This window comes from Electrophorus electricus, chromosome 17 (genome assembly GCF_041902795.1).
Source record: "Electrophorus electricus isolate QZ-2024a chromosome 17, ASM4190279v1, whole genome shotgun sequence".
Classification (NCBI taxonomy): Eukaryota; Metazoa; Chordata; class Actinopteri; order Gymnotiformes; family Gymnotidae; genus Electrophorus; species Electrophorus electricus.
This window is the reverse complement of record NC_137513.1, coordinates 15,764,541-15,787,429: the sequence shown is the minus strand read 5'-3', so window position 1 is coordinate 15,787,429 and position 22,889 is coordinate 15,764,541. Positions and strand designations below refer to the sequence as shown.

Genomic DNA, 22,889 nt, shown 5'->3' with positions numbered 1-22,889 from the left:
CATGCTCTGAACAGCCTGTTCTCTCTCATCCCAGAGATGCTCTATAGGATTAAGATCTGGGGACTGTGAAGTCCAGGAAACCAAGGTTATGTTATATTCCTGTCTATGACAAATCCATGACTATACAACTCATGTGGCATGGTGCATTTTCTTGCTGAAAGTGTCCTTTTGCCATAGGGTAAACAGGTGCGATGAACTTGGTCATTTACAATGCTTAGGTAACATCCATCCACAGGTATCAGAGGTATCAAGGCTGGCAGTTTGTGAAACAGATTGTGAAACAGCTAGTCCACCATCGATGGCCATGTCTCATTCGAAGTCACTCAGATTGCTCAATTTTCCCATTCTAATGTGGATTCACATTGAAATTGGTCTATGGAAAACTTGCTCACCTGATTTTATGCTGCATTCTTTCCAATTTATAACAGCTTTTCTCAGTTGAGTTCAGAGCTTTACCGCCCTAGCTGATCAAAGCTTGGATGATCTCCCTCCTTCCCCTCCTGAGCTGTTAAAGTGTTTTTCAGAACCTCTTTGAGGCTGCTTGAAAGTCATGCTCCATGGCCTCTCGAAATACCTTTCATGCCCTGGATTTTGCTTCTGGGACTGCAATCTTTTTTCCCCACTGGTACCCTTCACCCAAATCAGGAGTTTCCCAAAGCTAGCCAACCCCAGATGTCTCTTTTTGTCTGACAGCATCCCTCACTGCTAGTGTCCACCAATGGGTTCTTGGGTTGCCAGTATAACAGGCACAAACTAGCTTTTGGCTGCAGCTGCTTCTGCAATGGAGGTCTTGAACAGGGTCCACCCAGACTCCATGTCCCCCATCTCCTCCAGAATTTGTATGAAGCTAACTCAGAGGTAAAAGTCAAAATTATTCTGTCCAGTCCTCTGCCAGTTTCTCAGCAGAGCTTCACAACACATTTGGGCCTATGCAGACTCTCCACTGGTGTTCCATAGGGCTCAGTATTAGGCCCTCTTCTCTTCTCTTTGTATACTTGTTCTCTTGGTGATGTAATGTCTTCTCATGGTTTCTCCTACCACTGCTATAGTGATGACGCTCAATTATTTTTCTCTTTTCTTCCCTCTGACACACAGGTCTCCAGATGTATCTCAGCATGCTTGACTGACATTATGTCATGGATGACAGCCCACCACTTGAAGCTCAACTCCAGTAAAACTGAGCTTCTGTACATTCCAGGTACTCCAAACCCTTACTATGAACTCAGAGTTTCCTTTGAGAACTCCCTGGTATCACCATCCAGAGCTCTCTGTAGCCTGGGTATAACTTTGGGCAACCGGTTGTCGTTCTCAACTCATGTTTCAAATCTAACCTGGTCTTACAGATTTCTCCGTTGTAACATACGAAAGAGTCAGCCCCTTCCCTCGCAGGAAGCTACCCAGGTGCTTGTGCAGTCCCTTGTGATGTCAAAGCTAGACTACTGCAACTCGCTATTCATGGAATATTGTAATACGAATACGACCACTGACCCTGCTCTTATATTGACTAACTAAACTAGTACTTATTGTATGGTATTATTTATTAATGATGTTGTTTACCAAACTCTAGTACTTATTGTTTATTGCACTTGTCATGCTCTAAGATAGACCTTATGTATTTTGTACTTCTAGGCATCAGCATTGATCCCTGTATTTCTATGGTATTCTAGATCTCTGGTATATTGGACTCTAGCCAACTCTACTAGCTAGGATGTATTCTATGAGTAAGTGACAAAGCACTTTTGTATCTCACTCTGGATAAGAGCATCTGCTAAATGCTGTAAATGTAAATGCAAATGCAAGCTGTTTAATTTCTTATTATAGATAAACCAAGTCAGTGGTATGTCTGTGTTAAGACTGTGTTGAGAATGGTCTATCACTACAATAATGAGAAGTCATGGTATAGCAACAGTGAGCCTGTGGTCAGAAACTGACAAGGCATGAGTGAGATAGTGGTGAACAAACTGATCATGGTAAGTGACAGACTACAATGGCTAATTGTTCAGATATAAAATAGATTAAAGTGATTAGTGAGTATGGGTGCAAGGTAGGTGTTCTTAACACAGTAGAGTTGTACAGTCATGATTGAATGAAAACTCTAGCAATTACTGAAGAAGTAATCTAGCAGAAGTAAAATTACTGAAGAAGTAGTCTTACAGAAGTACAAAAGTAGAAAAAAAAGCAAAACTCTCCTGACAGACCAGAGGGTACCAAATCCTTTAAGAGGAATCAAGCATAGGATGATTTATACATGCATATTTGTAATTCCGTTAATATGAAGGCAGTGTTACTTTAAAAGACTAATTCTTAAATCTTCTTTCATAATCAAATGATTTAAATGACATGAGAAAGGAAGGCTTCCATCTGTCCAAACCTTTATTGCAGCACTAAACAGAAACTTTACAATTGTTTACAGAATTGTGACCAGTTACCTAAAAGTCCCTAAAATTGCAATAACTTAAAATATTTTAGCCTATACAGCAGGATATCATGTAAACCTGAAAACATACTTGCATAAACTCTTGTTTTAAACAAACATTGACAGCAAAACAATAAACAAATTATAGCTAGATCTACAGCTGCATTGCCGCTGCAATCTACTGCTGTAGCTCTTTCTCTTAAAATATAAACAGCAAGGTGAACCCCACTGATATCTATGGCTTTGAAACATTAACATTATTTCTTCAATTTAAAAAATCTGACTAGAAAGACTTTCAAATTCTTTTAAAAATCTATTTGTAATTTTTGTAATATGCAAAGTTTATAGCACTTTAAAAATTCACATTGACTTTAAAAGTTGAATAGAAAAGACCCCTTAGTGATTTTCCCTTAGGGGAAAAATCCCCTAAAACTATACTGCAACTGTTCTACATATTCTGAAATCATAATTTGTCACAACATTAACAATATTTATCCTGGCAGGCCTCTTATGTCCATAATGTATACACAATAAAACACTACACAAAAGAATGGAAGAAGAAAGAGAAACTGTTGAATCCACAGTGACACAGTTGACATGACTGAGCTTCACTTAACAATATCAAGGGTGTTAATAGTAAACAAACTACATATACTTTGTTAAGATTTGAAAGTGATCAAATACACCCAGACATCATCCCTTATGGATTTTACAGCACTGCCTTTTACAAATATTACTGAGGCATAAGGGCTGAGATAGATACCTTACCACACAACTATCCCATAACATCTAACCAATTCAGTTAAATCAACACAAATATCTAAACGATGGGTACTTTGTCCAAAGAATAACACAGATACACAGATGTCCTTCAACTGCCAGAAAATAATTGTTCCTCCCTCTTCTTAAGTCCATGGAGTTTTCTATTAATTGATTCTCTCTGGGAAAAGTTACCCACACATTCAATGTCTCTCAAACCTTTATACACAAAGTAGCAGGAGTGTGTGTTTAAAGCAGAGCTGCTCAGGACAACTGAAATGACTAGTACAAGTATAAAACATGACACTTGTTTAAGAGGTACTTGTGCTCTTTGGCCTCCCATACTCTAGAAGTACATACAGGAGCAGTGCCACAGTCATTAGCTTGTCCCACATGTCAATTTAATCAGAATGCATACAAGGAAACAAAAACAAGGGAAAGACAAGTCTATGAATGACCCCAAACCCTTGTAAAATAAGCACTTTCCAACTTAATATGAAATGTAAAAACACTCTTTCCTTGGCTTCAGATATGTGCAAAACATACAGTATTAAAATGTACTAAACAAAGGAGGTACAAATAAGCTCATGGAAACGAATCATCACAGAAAGATTCAAACAGGCAACACGGCTCATAGGATTGTTTAGCCAAGATGCATTTTTATACAAACAAACACACATACTCACACCCTGACAATTGTCTTAGTTAACCTGCCAGCATAAATTTGCCTTTGATATGCAACATCAGAAGAGTCACCTCAATACATCATGGTATTATGAAACTGTAAAGTGAAACCACTGTCAAAGATCAGTGCAGCTTTGCATAGTACCTTCACATTAACTCATCAGTTTTTATATTCCAAGAGACAAATCAACAGCACTGAATTCAAAATCAGACAAAGCAACATGTACCTCTGCTTGTATACACAGAAATGGGATTCTATTTGAAAACCAAGCCACACATAGTGGTGATAAAATGATTAGCATCTACTCTAAAAAAAAGAAAGAAAGGCTTTGAAAACTCACAAGTGAATGGAAACAGAAATACAACAAGATTCAAAAGAGGGAAAAATGAAAAGGTATTTGTAAAAATGTGTCCTTAACATATACATAAGAAATCACATATTCTCATTAAATATATTTGAGTGTTTAATAAAACAAACAAAAAACCAAAAACACACAAGCCCAATCGGATGCTGGCTTTGTCCACGCTGCTCCTCCGTCATGGAAAAACGGACGCCCTCATGTGCAGTGGAACACGGGCTGCCTCGTATCGGGTACGACACGCAGCCCCGTGGTTTTACGTTTCTGTAGCATACCATGAGATTAGATTTATAAAATTCCAACACATTCTTGGCCTAATCAAACTGCATTCATTGTGTGTTAATGTGTTGCACATAAAATGTGTGCAGAAAATAAATGTGTGTAAATGCCTACATCAGCCTTGCTTCTACACTCCAGAAGTGCTAAACCATGTGCTAGCATTTATAGATAGGAAAAGACACCATGTATTATTTATGGTTGACTGCTCTGCCTGCATGCTGTACACAAACCAACCTCAATCCCAGGGATTACAGTATCATGAGGGTGGGCTGGGTAGCCAGTTACAATTAAAATCAGCTCATTAATCATAATGCCTAATGATTTAAATTAGAAATAATCAACTACTATTGCTGTTGATTTTAGACGGGTGATTTTACACATTATAGCTAGACAACAGCGTCATATTTATTAAGTATTTCAGAGTAAAAGTACATAAAGACGCTCAAAAGCCTCTAAACTGAATATGAATCAAGTTCTAGAACTCAAGAGGTTGGCAAATTGTGGCCCACCATTCTGGGAGTCTGTCAGTCTGTCAAGTGGCAAATAAAAGAACCGTCATGTAGTATTTCAATAACCACGAGGGGTCAGCCGTGTTCTCAAAAATATGCCTGCTGAAACAGTTGCTATCTATATTATAGGACCAAGTAATGAAGATTATTGATATATCTACAAAACCATCTCAGCACGACCACTTTCTGAGTGGATGTATTATAGACGACCATCTATTGCCATAATAAATCAATAAAAATACAGCACGCTCTCTTTATCTATTCCTATACAGGTTTTCTAGAAACCTTATGTATTTCACTCTCTAGAATCTTTTTCATATATATGTATGTCCAGACATCAAAATAAAATGTGCAGATCTAATTACTCAACTGAGACAATTAATTACCTGTTGGCTCATCCTGAAGCTCGTCCTGTTCAAAGTACTCTGTTAAAATATCATGGCATTATTGATTACACAGACAAAATACATTCCATCACATTCGTATTAGTTCATTTACACACCTAGTTCCATCCTAGTCAACTGCTGTTTCCAAACAGCCAAGTACCCAAATTTACTGGCACACACTTGTGAGAAAGAGCCCGCAATTCATGCAGTCCACCAACAGAATTGGAGATTTATGGGAATTATGGGTAGTTACATAATAATACATAATAATAAATTAATACTGTGCTTAAGGAAAGTGACTGAGAAGCAAGACAAAAATTCAATGTATTTACTGCTCTATATTACTATGACAAACCTCTTAGCTACTGAATAAACATAAGCTGTACCTAGGTAGTAAAATTGTCCTGAAAGCCTTTCCTTTGTACAAAACAGTGACACTTTCTACTAATCAGCACGTTTTGGGTGTCTTACTTTTGGTATTTACCCAAGTTTGACGAAAGCTTTTTAAATATCTATAAACCCCACCCATAGACTGTATATATATACACACACACACATGGTAAATAACTTGTTGACCAACCTATAGCTTCCTCTTCCTGCTCATCCTCATCAGAAGTATCCTCCACTGTAACACCACAGTTCATTTCAATGACATCATGATGACAAGACTTGAACATCACTATACATTTTGTTTTAAATAAATTTAGAAAATACTACATTTGTACTTTTAAGATTTAACTTAAGTCAGGAAACTAACAGTGGGTTCAATAGTACTGAAGCCTTTTTTTTTGCCTATATATTTTTTTACCTGCTGTCTCCTCCTGAGGTGGTGGTTGTTCTTCAAACACTGTTAGAAAAAAAGTGATGCAGGTGTCAATTTCCCCTGTACAGTTTTCCAAAAGAAATTTTATTAAACAGGATCAAACAAACCGAAGAGAAATAGCTAACCTCACCTTCTGTTTGAGTCAGTGATTCTGTGTCTTTCACAGTATGTTAGGGAGAAATAGCAGAAATAAAATGAGCCCAATCACAAGTAACATCACATTTCTTTAAAGTCTTAGAAAAATGTGATATGTTCTGCCTCTCACCCGTTTCTCCTGTTGTGTCAGATCCTGTGAGCGCCTCTTTTTCCTGTATATCTTCTGCTTAAAAGAACAGATTTGACAATCAATAATATTGTGGAAGAAATACTAAGACATTAAGACATTTTAGTAAGTTTTTTATTAGATGTTTAGTGTGTTTAAGTTACTGACAAATGTATATACATTTGAAAGTAAGAAAACTTATAACATCCATGTATACCCTGTGTACCATGCACAATGTTTACCTTAAAGACAAGTTGAGGAATGCAGCAATTTTACACATACATATGTAAATATACCGTCTAATGCCTGAAGCTATAAAGCATTAATACAACAAAGAACAGCATTCTGGTCTGGGTAAATTTCATCCTACTCAATATTAAAAGAGTTCTTACCACTGTCTTCTGTTGTGTCCATCTCTGTCTCATCCAAAGGCTCCTCCTCTGCTGGCACATCTACCTGCTCTTCGGGAAGTTCTTCCTTATGTTCTGCTACTGCCTCCACTGTCACTTCCTCAAGTGCTTCCTCCTCGTCAGGAGCTCCCTCTTCTATATTCTCTTCAACAGGTGCCGCTAGCTCTATTGCCTCTTCCACTGGCCACTTGTCCTCTTCAGCCTTCTCAGCTGGTGCAGCCTCTTCTACTATTTCCTCTTCTGTCTCCTCAACAGAGGAAGCCTCGAGTTCCTCTTCAGTAAGGGCAGCTTGTTCACTGGGGGCCACATCCACAGCAGTGTCAGGCTCTTCGGAGGTTTCAGCCTCTTCTATGACTGCCCCCCCAGCATAGACAGCCTCCTCGACTGTCTCCTCAACAGAGGCAGCTGTTTCAACAGGGACAGTCTCTTCAACAGGGGCTACCAGCTCAGCGTAGTCTGCTTCCTCAAATGCCTCCTCAGGAGTGGTAGCTTTCTGGATGGCCTCCTGTTCCTGAACTGGCTCTACCTCTTCATCTAGTACTTCTGGCTCTTCCTCCACAACTACAGGCTCTTCCTCAGGAACTTCTTCTTCCACTTCTTCCTCCTCCACTGCTTCAGGCTCCTCCCACACCACCTCAGGCTCCTCCCACACCACCTCAGGCTCCTCCCACACCGCCTCAAAGTTGTCCTCCACTGCCTCAAAGTCGTCCTCCACTGCCTCAAAGTCGTCCTCCACTGCCTCAAAGTCGTCCTCCACTGCCTCAAAGTCGTCCTCCACTGCCTCAAAGTCTTCCTCCACTGCCTCAAAGTCTTCCTCCACAGCTACAGGCTCTGGCTCTGTGATATAAGCATTTGCACTTTCTTAATGTTGTGTTTTCATAACATTACGTTTAATTAATTAGCAATGTACTATGACTTTAGTGTTACAAGTCATACTTAAAAAGCCTCATTAAGGACTGCTGATAGACTGGAAAGTTTTTATGTTTTTGTAGAAGGGAATAAACTGAAACTATAGGCTTAGATACTTCAATACAAATTAACTTAGCTTAGCATTAACTTTGAGCTTTCCCATAGTTAATGTCAGCGTTGCCAGATCTCAAGCCCCCTTTGATAAGTTAATTCTAAACCTGTGATTCCCTGATTTGTGTAAACCCAAATCAGACATGTCTCTGTATAATCTGTTACTTCAAGACAATCATTACAACATGAAAGCACAGATATGCATGCACTCTAAAAGAACCAAATTATACTTGCACATTTGGCTAAGGCTTTTGCTAATTTTTTAGCAAACACTAATTTTGCCCACTAGCTTTCACTCGCTAGCTACATTGCTAAGGTTGAAGATGACGAAAAAGCAGGAATGCAGGGTGTGTGGAGGGGCATCAGTTTCTGTCTTTTCACCAGACAGAAACTGATGCCCCTCCACACACCCTGCTTACGTAAGCTTTATGTAACATAAGGACCACCTATTTTACACTGGAAGGGTACTTTGAAATTAATTAATAATTTACTAGACTTTGGAACGGTATTCACAGGAAACACTTTGTACACTGTTCACAAGAGCAAGATTTAGATTCCCAGCGTTCTCTGGCTTTAACTCTACTATGAATAATCTGAGTTACCCTTAATCTCTATAACACAATTAGCATTACATATCCGAATGTTAAAATGTGAAGTGTAATTTAGTTTCCAGGACAGAAAAGAAGATAAACACAAAATATACCCATAATTGGTGGAAGTTGACCTGTTTCTTCAGCATCAACAGCTCGGATCTCTTCTTCTACAACAGACTCTGGTTCTGGAGCTGTTTGAGAATAGACAGAACAGAGCAAGAGATTATTGAAAGCATTGAAGGATCAGCAGTTATCATCTGTTATGACCTTGAATAGCCTCAGTGTCCCCCCTCCATAACTTAACACTCACTGGTTACTGAGGACCTAAAATAAATGCATTGGAGCAGGAAAACTCAAAAATCAATATTGCATAGAATCTGCAGATATAGAAACTTGACCTTAATTATATTTACAGTTTCGTCAGAGGCTTTTACACAGACATATCATGCTATGCATGTCCCCGGAGATCAAACCCATGACAGCGGAGTTGCTATACCTTGCCTCTATTACGTGAGCTAGATGATCATATTAAACATATTTTATTGGACCAAGTATGAATTTGCTCATTAAATAATAATGTTAAGAATCTTGGCGACTTTATATTTAGAGCTAAAATGTTTTCACAGCAAGTTTCCCCAGCAACTTTGGTGGTATAGTCCACGCTTATCTTATCAACAATGTTGTGCTTATACACATACACACAATAAAACTACTTGTATTTCCACCTATCGTACTTTTATGACCACCTATCATGGAAAATCTACTAACAGCTCAAGTTGCCACACATGGTCCATATCATTTTGTTCTTCACTTTTCTTTAGATATAATTTAGCCTGTTCTTTGTTCTGCTCAGATACTAACCCAAATAGTGTCAAATGGTCAGAACAAATGAATCTGTATATGTAACTGTGCAATTTACACTTAGATTTAAAATGGTTATCTGTGAAATCCACTGGGTATAGCACCTCTTTAAATTCTGAAAAGGGTACATTCTGAAAAGGTCAGAAGGGTCTTACTCTCATAGCGGAACATTTTGTAGTTATATGTATGTAAATAATGCCTGGGATTCAGGTTTAAATCATAGCAGTGTCCTACAGTACATTCCCTGTGTTAAAGCAATTACGTTATGTACTTGATTTCTATGAGAAGTTTACAAATAATAAGTAAGACACATATTTCAGGTATTATTTACTCTAGCAGTTTATAATTGCTTAATTTGAATAAAACACTTGCAGTAGCCACCCACAACCTCACAGGACTTTGCTGAACATTCCTCCTAACAAAACTGGTATATCTCGGTCTGGTTTATGGGTAACCTTGGCTGGACATGCTTTATCCAGTTTGCAGATCTATGGGATTCATGGCAGGTTTTTGTGATAGCCACCCCAATACTTTCACTTTGTAGTCATTAAGCCATTTTGTCACAACTTTGGGGGAATGCTTAGGCTCACCATCCTGCTGGAAGAAACAGCTGTGACCAAGTTTTAACTTTCTGCCTGACGTCTTCAGGTTTTGCTTCAGTTTTCCAGGTAATCCTCATTACACATTGTACAATCTTTTTTTCTGAAGTTTTAAAGCAAAACACCCCATACCACATTATACTGCCTCCCCAATGCTTCACTGTTGGGATGGTGCTCTTTGGATTAAAAGCTTTTCCTTGAACATTAAGGCCAAACAATTCAATTTATTTATTTTTTTTACCGAACAACACAAAAAGGCTAGGTTGTTGCCCTGGTGATCTCCTTCACCAGTACCTTTCTTGTTGCCTTAGAATTCAGCCAAATTATTCAGTGCTGAGAGTTCATTTGTCTGTTTGATCTCAAGATTTAGGAATTTGCATGCAATTATTTATAGAGATGCCAATGTACCGTCAGCTGGTTTCTGTTATTTTTGTTAAATTGCCTGAATTTTCTTATGGTTCCAGGGGCTTAATAAAGTGATGGACAATTTGGTGCATGTATCATTCTGATGATATAGTGCACCTGAATAAAAACTGTAATCAAAATTATAATTATTACATATTATTAATCTTACACTGTGTGAACCAAGTAGAAGTGACCCATCTAAAGAAATGTATGGTAACACGAGTTTGTGTGGAGTTTAATCTGAATGTCTTTAGCCTAGGTGTATTTAAACAGTTGGCCTCAGCTGTATGGAAACACTGAGTCATACATAGTCATTAATACGTACCCACTGTTTATATTTACAGTAAAAGGAACTCCATTATAATCCTTTAATATCCTGCTTCTTTACTCAGCTTTTAACACCACACATCATATAATGCATACTGAAGGTTGTTAGACCCTTTCACATTTTCTACATTTTGGCATGTTCCAGACTCATCTTTAAATGTATTACATTTTTGCTTTGGCATTGTGGAGTATCATGTGTAGACTGATGGGGGGGAAAAAACATCCAGTAACAGTTAGGTAAGCCTGTTGTGCGCGCGCTCTCTGTCTGTCTGTCTGTCTCTCTGTCTGTGTGTGTGTGTGTGTGTGTGTGTGTGTGTGTGTGTGTGTGTGTGTGTGTGTGTGTGTGTGTGTGTGTGTGTGTGTGTGTGTGTGTGTGTATTCAGTATAACAACTGTAGGTTAGCGATAGTGTGGTTATGTTCTGCTTGGGTTACCTGTAGTTTGGTTCCCCCACAGTGATACTCATTAAACATGATACAGCAGTCATATAACAAAATTTTAAATAGTGTAAATACATTGTCGGTATGGTAGCTGGTATTAATAAATCATACCAAAGGTTCTTCCTTGTCTGTGCCAATTCCATTATCCCCCTCTCTACACCTGGTCCTCTAAAAAATTATCTACATTTATCCCCACATCCCATATTGATCCGACAGCTGCCTAGACCAAAATGGGGTCTTAACAGCGAGTCTGAAGAATATAAAAAAATGTGGAAAATGTGGATATTTTGTCAGTGTAAATTCTCAAATTTTACTTAGCATATTAACCCATGTTGTACTAATGTTGGCACCTTCCCATCTTTGACACTTAAACAGAGAATCTGATTTTATGTTTACCTTCATCAGATGCTGCAGGGGCCTCTTCTTTAGCAGGTGGGCTCGGCCCCTCAACGTTAGGCTTATCTGCCAATCCTGGGGGTTTCACATGTGGATGTAGATGCGTGAGGCATGGGTGCAATGCAACACAAGATTCTCAAAAGCAATGCAGTCTAATGATACCTTCATTATGCAAATTTAATTCTGTGCATTTCAAAACATGAACTGACATTTGGTTTACATTTGATCCAGACCTTTTTATTTGCAGCTTTGTACCAAATACGTATTGGGTCAGTAATAAGGTAAGAAATAGAGAGGAATATCATAACAGAGAGGAAAAAGCAAAAGAGAACTTAAGAGCAGAGATAATAAAGCAGACAGATCCTTCCAAGAAGAAAACAAATCTTAAACATGATGTACAAGCATGAAGAGCCCTGTCTAGAAAATTTTCCCGTAGTTCCCCAGAAAAAGTAGTTAGAACATGATTCTGAATGCATCATATTACATGGGGGACTGGTCACAACTGACATCACAAACCGCTGCAGCCATAAATTTTTTGCTTTGAAACTTCAAAGTCAGAAGTGTGCAGATCTGTTTGCACAACAAAATGTATTTATTTACTCCAAATAAGTCTAACAACAAAACCAGGCAACTACCAAATCATTCAGCAGAAGAAAAGAACAAATCATTCAGCAGAAGAAAGGGGTCTACATTAGCAAATAGCACCTCTACTGTTCTTGCCCAGCTCCCAAGATCCTGAAGAGATGTGTATCACTTAAGGCACTCAACAGTTAAACTAGGTTCTCGATACGCAGTAAACCTGCACATACAGAACAGTTAACCGAATGGTCCGGCACCGAAGTTCTCAAGACGCACGTGTTCGTGGCTCCGCCTATCAGAGAGGCCTCACTGCTTTTTTTTTCGTTGTCGCCTTTTTGGTTTCTTTCGTTTTGCCGGCCTTCTCGGATTTTATGCCCTCGACATCGACAGACTTGTGAAGGGGTTTCTTATCCTTCTCTAGCCTTTCTTTTTCTTCATCGGCTTCCGTCTTTGCCGTCACTGCTGCCTTTTTCCTCTCCTCTTTGTCTTGCTTAAACCTCTCCCAGGCCTTCTCTATATCTTGCTTCCCTATTCTCTCACCCTCCTCCCTGAGCCGAGCCTGGGCCCTCTCCCAGGCCTTAGCTTCTGACTCCTGCTTGATTCGTTCCAAGGCCTTCTCTTCCTGCTCCTTGGCTAGGATGCTTCGCACTTCTGCCAGGGCCATTTTGGCTATCTTCCTGGCCTCCATTCTCTCATGGATAATGGCAAGTTGCTGTTTTAGCGCTTCCCTCAGCCTCAACCCCACGTCTTTGGCATGAGAACCCTCTATGGGAGCAAGAGCTTAACTTCATAATGTGCACGTTTTAATGGAATTTCAAACATCGCTTTGCAAAGCTACTAAAATGGGTTGAGGTGCGTGAAAAAAAATGCATTATTAAAAACTTAATTCCTTCTTTACAAATTCTTCATTGACTCAAGCATATAGTCTTCATGTCTAATGGTTAATAGAGATTTTTACAAATAGTTTTAATACTGTAAGGGATTTTAAAAGCCTATATTAAGGCAACATCTTGATCATTTAGGCTTAACCACAACACATCTTTATCTTGCAGGACTGCAATACATTAGGAAGGAAACAAACAATATCGATTCCTACCTTAGTGCTCAGAATATGGAGATTATGGTAATATACAAAACCATGCAAGCTTGTAAGTTTCAAATCACTATATGGTAAAAAGTTACTGGAGACTGGGAAAACTCCAAGCACTTCATGTAACAGTAATTATTTGTAAGTGACATATAAAAGAATATGCATTAGCTTTCAAAGTCTCAAACCCACCATGCACTGAAAACAAAAATGTTTGTCCAGTACAACTTGCAACCAAAGTGTTTCACCACTACTTCTCATACCACACTAGTGTCTAATACAAAATACCTCTTTTGTCAGACAATTCTCTTGGCTTGTCATCTGGTAGAGGAAGGAGAAAACAAACCAAACAATAAATACTTCTCTCATCTGACAACCCAACCAGTGTGTACATTAGCAAGAAATAGAAACTTTCTGCACTAAAATTAAGAACCAACTCAACTCTTTAAAACAAATGTAACCCCCTACAGGCAAATATTACATACTCATCCATGTTTACATAGTTTACATTGACTGAATGCAAATATATTAACAAGACTAACTCTCATACACACGCACACACGTGCGCACACACACACACACAAAGTGCCCTGTTTAGTGCTTTTGAAAAAGAAGAATATTATGCCAATATTACTAGGGAGACAAAATCCTCTTTTGAAAAGAATTATGACAATGACCCTGCATAGCTTATACTACGTGATTTTGTACACAAAACAAATCAATCCAGATAATGTATACATCACTGATTTAACATATTTTCTTTGTCCTTTACACAGTTATCTTTCAGTTCTGAAAAAAAACTAGACATTTAGTAAAGGGCAACAATGTAAAGTAAGCACTTACATGAAAACACTTTAAGAATGCCTTAAAGGGTTTAAAAATGCATAACACTAATGACATCTTCCTGTGCTAAAAGGTACTCTAGAACATAATGTTCATTCACAGTTTCTTGTAGTAGTAAATAATCCCATCAAGATATAACACATACCTTAGTATTACTGAATAAGGAAAACTTACTGTGTAAATCTATTTTATCATTTCTGTACATTCTTACATTCTCAAGCTCTGTAAATAAAAAAAAATCATAGCAATGCTATTTGTAGCAAGGACCCTTAGCAACTTACTCCCCAAATAAAGAGCTGAACCAGTAGACACTGTGTTTTGAGTATATAAAGCTGGGTATCAGTCATACTTGTCGCTTTCAAGCGCTGCGGCTTAAATCATAGAACCAGTATGTTCCTAGACACACAAATTCTTCAAGTCATTTTACTGGCATGTAGAAACCCATTGTTGACAGTTACAGAAATCTGGGGTTCAGGATGTTAAAGTGACAGAACATACTAAATCTGAAAGCTTCATTTTAATCAGCCAGCAAGCATTTTTTTTCTCTCTTTTCAGTTAAAGATTCCTGTTAAAATGTTCCTTAATCTACTTTTGAAAGTCTAATTTAATTACATTAAAGCTAACATAACATGATTGTAAAAGTGGCTCTTAAGATAATATTTTTCACTTTTCAGAAAGACAGCTGCTTGCATGACTTCTCTTAGCATATTTATCCAATGTCTCCTCATCACTTAATTTGATTCATTAGCTTTTTTAAAGAGATGGTCACATTGTAAAAAGCAAACTCAGCTTGAGTTACATCTACATTGTTCGAAGGGAAAGTCACCTGAAACCAGTTATTGCTCTGTATAAAGCCAATCTTGTGAAAATGGTTAGTGATGAAGGTACATTATCCAGATTACACAGCCAGATGGAGCTGTAACATGTCCATGAGAATCAAGATGGCAAGAAAATGATAAAAATGCTAAAGTCTGATGTATGAAATGGTCAAATCTAAACAATATATTAGTATCAGCATTAGATTTGCAATGGTGTGCAGTAGTGATGGTGTGATGAATGGGAAGTACTTACATATGACTTTTGAAGATGTAAGCAATAGTATATCATATGACTGCAAATTGTAAATGGCTTTTTAAAAGAACTGCATAAATTACATATTCTTGATATTTACACAAGATATTTACACAGCTGAAACTTTTCAGAGACATGTTCTTATGTCCTCTGAGGTATTTGTTGACAATCGCCCCCGACATGTTATCCTCCACGCAATCACAACAGAATATCTGATGCTAGGGAATTTCTTCTAATAAAAATGTGTTTGTCATGATTGCAGAAGAACGAGCTACTGATTTTGAAGGCCTAAGATCACACATGTCTTTTGACCATGAACCCCTTCAGTCTGTGACGTGCCAGCAACGTCCTCCGCTGCCGCCTCGGATTCTTCGTCCTCTAGTGTTTCGAAAGGACTCATTATATCATAAAGGAAGGTGAAGAAGCCTTGAAACCAATCAGAGCCCTCTTCTGCTAAGATATCGAGGACTTCCTCAATGGAGTCAGAGTTTTCTTTGCTGCCATCTTTGGTCAGCCCTACGCATGGAAAAACAAAGAAAGAAAAGAGGGAGAAGCAGAGGAAGAGCAGAGGAAAACCAGTGGAAGAGCAATCGAGAAAGGAAGGAGAGGATGGTGGATGCAAGATTTAGTAGATAAGTATCGCCATCTAAGGGACACTAAAGGTAAGGCAGCATAAAGTAAAGTGTGAAGTGTGACAAAGGAAGCAGTGCATAAGGACATGCAGAGACGCGACTCGCCCGCAGCTCTAAAGTCACATGATTTTACGGGCTTGATACAGAGCAGAGCTAACATGATTGAGCAACACTGAAGTGGAAAATTACCCTGTACACCAGCCTGCATGGCTGAATTTTTGAGGACTCAGGACAGTAGTCTGTCATGTCCTATGATGGAGTAATAAAAATGATATAAACGCATCTATACCAAGTTCTAATAATGGCAAATGTACTTATCTGTCAAGAAATAAACTGTATTTCACCCTACCCCCCCCCCTTCAGGTTTCCATGTCAATAAGCCTATGCACCCCAATTCAAGACACATTCTACACAAGTCATGCAAGCCAAAAATATATATTCTTAGTCAGTGTGGTCTAAACGCAATATAATAACAGATGGAAATCCCTTCTATACCATGCACATGCATTCCATTTTCATTTGCCACTATTTTAAGTCAACCAAAGTCAGTCATGCAGCAGAAACCCAATTCTAATAATCACAGCCAAATTCTGCACTTGCCTAGTAGTACTTTGGCATCCTCCACGTCAAAGTCACCATCGCCATCAGCATCATAGGATTCAAGTTTACCTATAAATTACATGTAAGTAATAATTTAATGTAGCATTTGATTTTAGATAATAATTTAACATTCAACAATAATTCAGTATAAAACAATTAGATGAGGATGAATGACTTCTGATACAGAAGTATCAGAAGTATTTTGTTTACATAAAATGTATACATACATGTCTACATCAATATACTTGTTGGTTATACTAAATAGTAAGTATTTCTTGGCTTGAGAGTTGGTTTATTATAATACAATCATATCTTGATCGTCTTCACAATACTGGACTTTGTAATACTGATAACTGTAACCAATTTTTCGGTTTTTTGTGGGTTGTTTGTTTTTGGTTGTGTGCAGTGATTGTCTTATTATTCGCAGTATTCATGTGAACCAACAAGCATAAATAATTTGGTTGCTACAGCAAAAGCCAAATGCTTTCATATAACCTTTTGTGCAAATTGACGCACAACACATTTAAGAGTTCAGCAGATAAAAGGTATAAGGTTCTTGGGGAATAAATAATGTAGCTGGTAAACATTATATTGGTTATCAGTTGTACAAAGGATGTACAATGTATGTCCATTTTTCAGTTGGTGTTTTGTTCCAATGGCAGAACATGGAAGGGTTTGAGTACAGAATTCAAGTAAAACAGGACAAAAGGTAGAAATGTTATATCCAAGCTAAATGCCCCTAAATAGTTGATGAGGTTTTGGGTAACTTTGAGAAGCAAGATATGTTGGGGACTATGATTTAAAAAGTTACAATAAAATTAACTCAAACTTTTATTCTCTTTTTCAGTACCCAAGGAGGATGTATTACATAAATAATTTGAATTTTATGATGGTGATTATAAAGATTGCATCTGGTATCATACCTTGTAATATCTCTGAAAGATTATAACGCAAGTCCTGTGCCTTGGCTGCATGCAAAATTAAGGCCAGAAAAAAAATACAGATCAAAAGAATTACATAAAAGTGGTTTTATCTATAAGCAGTTCGTGAAAATGAATAGAAATTGTAAGAAATACATACAACTAGTCTTAGAGTTACATGAGATGTGCATGCCATAGTGTACTCACCAATGACACCCTGATAGTCAACAAGATCGAAATAGACCACAGCTACAGAGGTCCATACTCCCAGGAGAGCCAGGACGATGAACCAGGTGAAGAAGGAGGAACCTTCTGGCTTCTTTCCATTCTTACTTGCCAGCTGTTGCTTAACCTCTGATCATCAGGAAAGAAATGGAACACAGTGGCACAAAAAATCAAAGCAAACAAGTATTAGAACATATTAGAACAGACATATTAGACGTAGATTTATTAGAACAGAGGTGTCCTTTTCCAGCCTTGGAGATCTAACATTCTGCAAAATTTAGTTTCAACCATAATCCAACACACCCAGTCTAGTTGATCAAGGCTGTCAGTAGCATTTGAATATACTATTGAGAAAAACTCAACTTTGCAGAGCAGTAGATCCCCAAGATCAGAGCTGGGCACCTCTGCTTTAAAGCAATGTGAGTAGCAAGGACATGCAAACCACATGGCGGAAGCTGGCCACAACAGTACCCAATACAAAAGTCATTTAAGTCACAAACTTTAATAAAAAGAAAAGCATTATGTATTAGAAATGACCCCAAGACAACAATTAGTTAGTGTACATTTTCGAAAACCTATACTTCCAAAGTTTAAAAATCTGGATTGCACACATTTTTGCTACAGTGTAAAATTTTGGTCATACAATCTTGAGCTACTTGAGCTACTTGCATTTAGTTCAACTACTAACTGAAGTCACCCTTAGGTGACTTATTTCATAACTAGGACTCAGAAATAAAAATATGCCTTGGCTAGCAAAATATTCCCCTGGAGTAGTTTTGAAAAATGTTCCATCTTATGTCTACTAATGACAAGTAGAGGGGAGAAAACCCTCAAAAGGTTATAAGTGCAGTATTGTCATAACAAGACTAGTTATTCTGGGGGGCCGATAACACCCTTCCTAGAGCCGTGGTATAAATACATGTGCATTGTGGAGACAGGCTGGAGATGGAGAATGAACAGGTGCTGCGTCCACTATGTTCTTCTAGGTCAAATCCACACGAAGATTTATGCACACAACAATGATTTCAGTTTACTGAAAGGTTACAACACTCAAGAAAACCTTTAGTTGTCAATTATAAAGTCCATGTTTATACTTTAATTGTTGTTCAGCAAATAAAAAAAATAAAAATAAAGCTAGCAAATAAGACCACTCAACTCACAAACAAGCCTAACCTGTGCATGGTGATTCAGCTTCTAAATCTCAACAAACTAACAAACCGACTGGTGAATCAGACCTCATCAGAAATCAGATACTCTAGAACCTTAACGCTCTTTAATCCACACACAATAGACCACTAATTTCGTCCCTTCATCAACACACAGTAGACCACTAATGTCATCCCTTCCCTGGAGCTTCTTTGTAAGGGCACTGCTCTACCTGCTTCCTGTTCCATCGCCTTCACTTCAGCCTTCGGCTCCCCCATCCCTCCAGAGAGCAGGGGAAAGAGAGCGTCGCGCAGCCCTGTACTGTCCCAAACCTCTGCCCAGCCCCAGCTGCCAACTGCTTTTGTTCGAAGTGAATTTGGCCGCTGCCCGATATGGAACCTGGCCTGGTCTTGTGGGTTATTTTTAGAATTTTCTGCTTGACAAGCCAGTGAAGCACAGGCGTTCACTGGAAAGAGCAGGAGTGAACCGTGTTCCAATCCGCTGTTCTTGATAACCAATAAGAGAGTAAGAGAGCAGGAAGAAACTTATGAAGGTCATAATGGGACTTCAGTTAACAATAGATTTTGGTTGGTCAGATGCTGCCCTCACATGGCCCAACAGTGAACAGGCCATTGCCTTTGGAATGTTACTAGCTAAAAGAGTTATACTAAGGGAATGTAAATTTGTTTTTCCACACAGATTTCAAACATGGTATTAGAGGAACTGATTACTTCTTTACAGTTGGAGAGGATACGTTACAATGAACGGAACATGGAAAATTTGAAAACATTTGGGGTCCCTTCCTTGACCACCTTAGCTAGAGGTGTTCCTGACATAGCTAGTACTGCTAACCACATACCTCCAATCCTTGTCTAATTGGTTTACCTTGTTGGCTGGCTTTTTTTTATTTTGTTTCGTTTCTTGTTTATCTCAATCTATTGTGTTTGCAGCACACTCTTTGTATACATATTTCGACAGGAGGAAGTAGACTTTTTCCTCCCGTTCAACAGTTTTATGACTTGTAATGATGCATCCTGTGTATCCCTGAAAATCACTTCAGAAAGTATATAAAACATAATAAATCAGCACAAAATGCAGGGTTCGTTAGCTGATCAACCTGTCATTCCATTGCAGTTTTGACCGCCTCAATATCTGTATTACAATTGTGTGTGTGTGAGAATTTTTTTCAGAAGTAATCCCAGGAAAAGTAAGCTTGCATACATAAGCATATGCACAAGGACATCTCTTTAGAGTTTTACAAAAACACTAGGCTGGTTTGCATATATGCCTACACAAAAGCCTGGATTCCTTAGACATGAACAGACAAGTCTTTAAAAAACAGTACTCTGACTTCACAAATAATCAAATGGTCTCTATTCTTTTATCACACCCGCTTCCTTGTTCATTTCACATAGACACGCTATGGAACTGTGTGTTTTCATCAGCTGCTCTCCTAATATACATGGCACATGGTAAGTAAGAAAAAGGTTACAGCAATATCAATTACATATTTACATTGTTCACCATTTTAGTTTGTGGCAAGATCTGTTTAATAAGTCTGGTCAAAGCTATCTTCTAATGGCTAGTTTAATCCATGGCATCTTTAATGCTCTTGAAATGTAAAGGGAAAAACCAGACTAAATCACTATGGCATGTAAATACATTAAACCTGCATTACACAAACTAGTTAAACAAAATAGCAAATGCCAAAAAATAAACTCTTAGCTGACAAGACAAAAATATTTAAACACACTGCATACAATGAGAATATTTACATTTTTAGGGTCATATCAGATCAATATGTGTAATTCAATGTTTTATGGGTTACCACTGTAGAAACAGAACATATACACAAGATAAATTGGTAAATTGTTACCAGTTATTAGTTTTACCACCAATAAAATTATTACCAATAATATGCCAGAACAGTCATATTCAAAAACAAAAGATTTGCTGAACAATAATTAGAAACAGTATAAAAAAGCACATTCATCAGCCATGAAACATCATTCATGACATGCAAGATTAAATAAGAAAGACCTGTTTATACTTTATGGATCCTTAGTGAAGGACTCCATGACAGAGCCAACTCTGTGGCTCTGTTGTTAACCTCTGAAGCTGAAAGTAACCTGAAAGGAGTAATTTAATAATAATTTGAATAGAGAGCAAGGGGTAGCAAAACAGAACACACATGCACTGCCTCTCTGCAAGTTACGTGTGCTTGTACTTGGACATGAACACAAGGACACTTCACAGAGTGAAGTGCGTCTTATTTAAACATGTTTGCACAAAGAAATCATGTAAACTGTAGCGCAAGCAATATGTATACTACAATAGTGGATTTCCAGTGATTAAATTAAATTGCATGTGACAGTTTGCCAAACAGAAAACTGGGTGTGGCTAAGACTATTTATGTTCATAGCAGCTGTACTTCATGCACCAGAAGGCAATGTATAGTTGTGTGCTTTAAAAAACTAGATTCATATGGCCCTATATCTATACATAAATGGCAATAAAGCTTATAAAATTCACAGACAATTTAAACTTGAACCATACCGCATTTTAATTAGGCTATGTAGTGCAGAAAGCTGTCAATCTTTACTGATCTGTATAATGCTGTTATTATCCAGGAACAGGGCCTGAAAATGTCTGGTCACTTTGTAAAGTACTTGCACTGTTTTGCAAAGTCATCAATGAATAAAAGACAGCTTTGATTTAATTAGATACGCTTGAGATCACGCAGGGACAAAGTCGTACCTTTTAAATCAAGTCTCTTCAGGGGTTTAGGGCTTGAACTGAGACCAAGGAGGCCACGTGTAACCCCGCCCACATTTCGACACGCGAGCATTTAAGAAAAATGTACTCGAACCGTAGTGCGCTCCTGCAATAAAGGTCCCCACGATTAACTAGTTATGATCTGAAACAAGGGCAAACGACGAAAAAGCCTAAAACAAAGGTAAAAACAAGCAAGTAAAATATGGAAGCCAGACTCTTCCATCAAATCTATGCCCCCTGAATTTATGCACACTTGGCTTTCATTTTAAGATTTATATGAAAGTTGAGCCTCTCAGAGACACTGACCGTGGGAATGCAATAGATAAGTTACTTTACGTGTTCTTTTTCCCATAAATCAACTGTCAGACTATTCCTTCAGACCTTAAAGAGATTTTAAAAGAAACTATTTAACGACATAAGCTCAGTTGTCATTGTTCACCAACTGCAAATGTAAATGGGTAACTGGAAAATGTACATGCGTCTTTTCCATAGCTTACATGTTGCGATCATTAACTTCTGCTATAAATTCAATATCTTATCATCTTATATCAGTGTGAAAACAAAAAAAATCAATCTTGCTTCCCGATTAACTTTCAGGCCTTCTCCAGTACCGGTAATGAAGGTTGCGCGTATTTTCTCCAAAGTTACTTGAATCTACAGACCTTTCTTGCTTTGTCCTCGTGCATTTTTCTTCGTAGCCATCGCGCTTGTCTGTTCTTCGATTTTTATGTACTACGAAATCTAAATTTAGTCAAATATACTGTTATTCACTCAGTCAAGCTACACCATGAAATCAAATGCCTCCGACTTCATAAACCAAAGCCCATAGCAACCCGTCCACTTTTGAGTGACTAAACAGTCGGCCAGTGTTACACTTAAGGAGACGTTATAGGCGGAGACAGTAAAAATATCATCCAATCGCCTGGAAGAGGCAGTCGCCTTTATTCAATCGTGTGGATACCCGCGGGATAGAACCGCCCCCTTTATGGATCTGTATTGCAAGCGTTGGAACGTGGCAAGATGGAAGATACCACTTATCGCGAGAGTTATTGTTCCGTTTTCCCACAAAACTACAATCGCAGAGCATTATATTATATTGAGAATAACTGTGAACAGCGAGCCAAAGTACGCAGAAGCCAAGTGCGCTGACGTCGTGGGGTGTATTTTCAAGTTAGATCTTTAGATCTTGAACATATTGTTTGTTTACTACGACAGTACCTCGACTAGTTATGCCAACCCCCGAAACTCTATACTACAGGGGCCTAATGTAGCTAATACTTTTAGGGGACTTTGATATATCTTGATATATCTCGGTGGCCTCAGAGCGTTTGCCGCAGTGCTAGGATCTCGGGTTCAAGTGACTATCTTGGTGGAGCTTACATGTTCTACCTTTGTGTTTCCTCTGGGGTATCCTGTTCCCTTCCACACTCCAAATATATGGTGAACTGGATGCTCTAAATTGTCCTGTGTGAATAACCAGGTGG

At 38.2% G+C, this 22,889-nt stretch overlaps 1 protein-coding gene across 12 annotated transcripts; it reads right to left on the bottom strand.

The window, feature by feature from the left end:
* Positions 1-2,355: 2,355 nt before the first annotated feature.
* asph (aspartate beta-hydroxylase) lies at positions 2,356-22,251 on the bottom strand. Of its 12 annotated transcripts, none has more exons than XM_081700169.1 (14): positions 22,068-22,251; positions 17,467-17,613; positions 17,263-17,307; positions 16,340-16,408; positions 13,482-13,514; positions 11,528-11,602; positions 8,611-8,691; positions 6,870-7,724; positions 6,481-6,537; positions 6,346-6,372; positions 6,201-6,239; positions 5,973-6,017; positions 5,393-5,431; positions 2,356-4,482 (listed from the first exon to the last, which is right to left on the bottom strand). In XM_081700169.1, the coding sequence occupies exons 1-14, from the start codon at positions 22,105-22,107 to the stop codon at positions 4,475-4,477; spliced, it is 1,560 nt and encodes a 519-aa protein (XP_081556295.1). In that variant the 5' UTR covers positions 22,108-22,251; the 3' UTR covers positions 2,356-4,474. The 12 variants fall into 12 exon arrangements, with proteins under 12 accessions (XP_081556295.1, XP_081556296.1, XP_081556293.1 ...); XM_081700170.1 differs by lacking the exon at positions 22,068-22,251 and adding an exon at positions 18,863-19,101 and having other exon boundaries at positions 6,346-6,366; XM_081700167.1 differs by lacking the exon at positions 22,068-22,251 and adding an exon at positions 18,863-19,098.
* Positions 22,252-22,889: the final 638 nt, after the last annotated feature.

What these genes read in the sequence shown, in the direction of transcription:
- asph (XM_081700167.1), bottom strand. Translation starts at nt 18,908, where the DNA reads ATGGGGGAGCCGAAGGCTGAAGTGAAGGCGATGGAACAGGAAGCAG. An exon ending in TCTTTCAGAGATATTACAAG is followed by an intron (nt 16,409 to 17,262) that starts GTATGATACCAG and finishes TGTAATTTATAG; the next exon opens with GTAAACTTGAATCCTATGAT. An exon ending in AGAATTGTCTGACAAAAGAG is followed by an intron (nt 11,603 to 13,481) that starts GTATTTTGTATT and finishes TGAAACCCCCAG; the next exon opens with GATTGGCAGATAAGCCTAAC.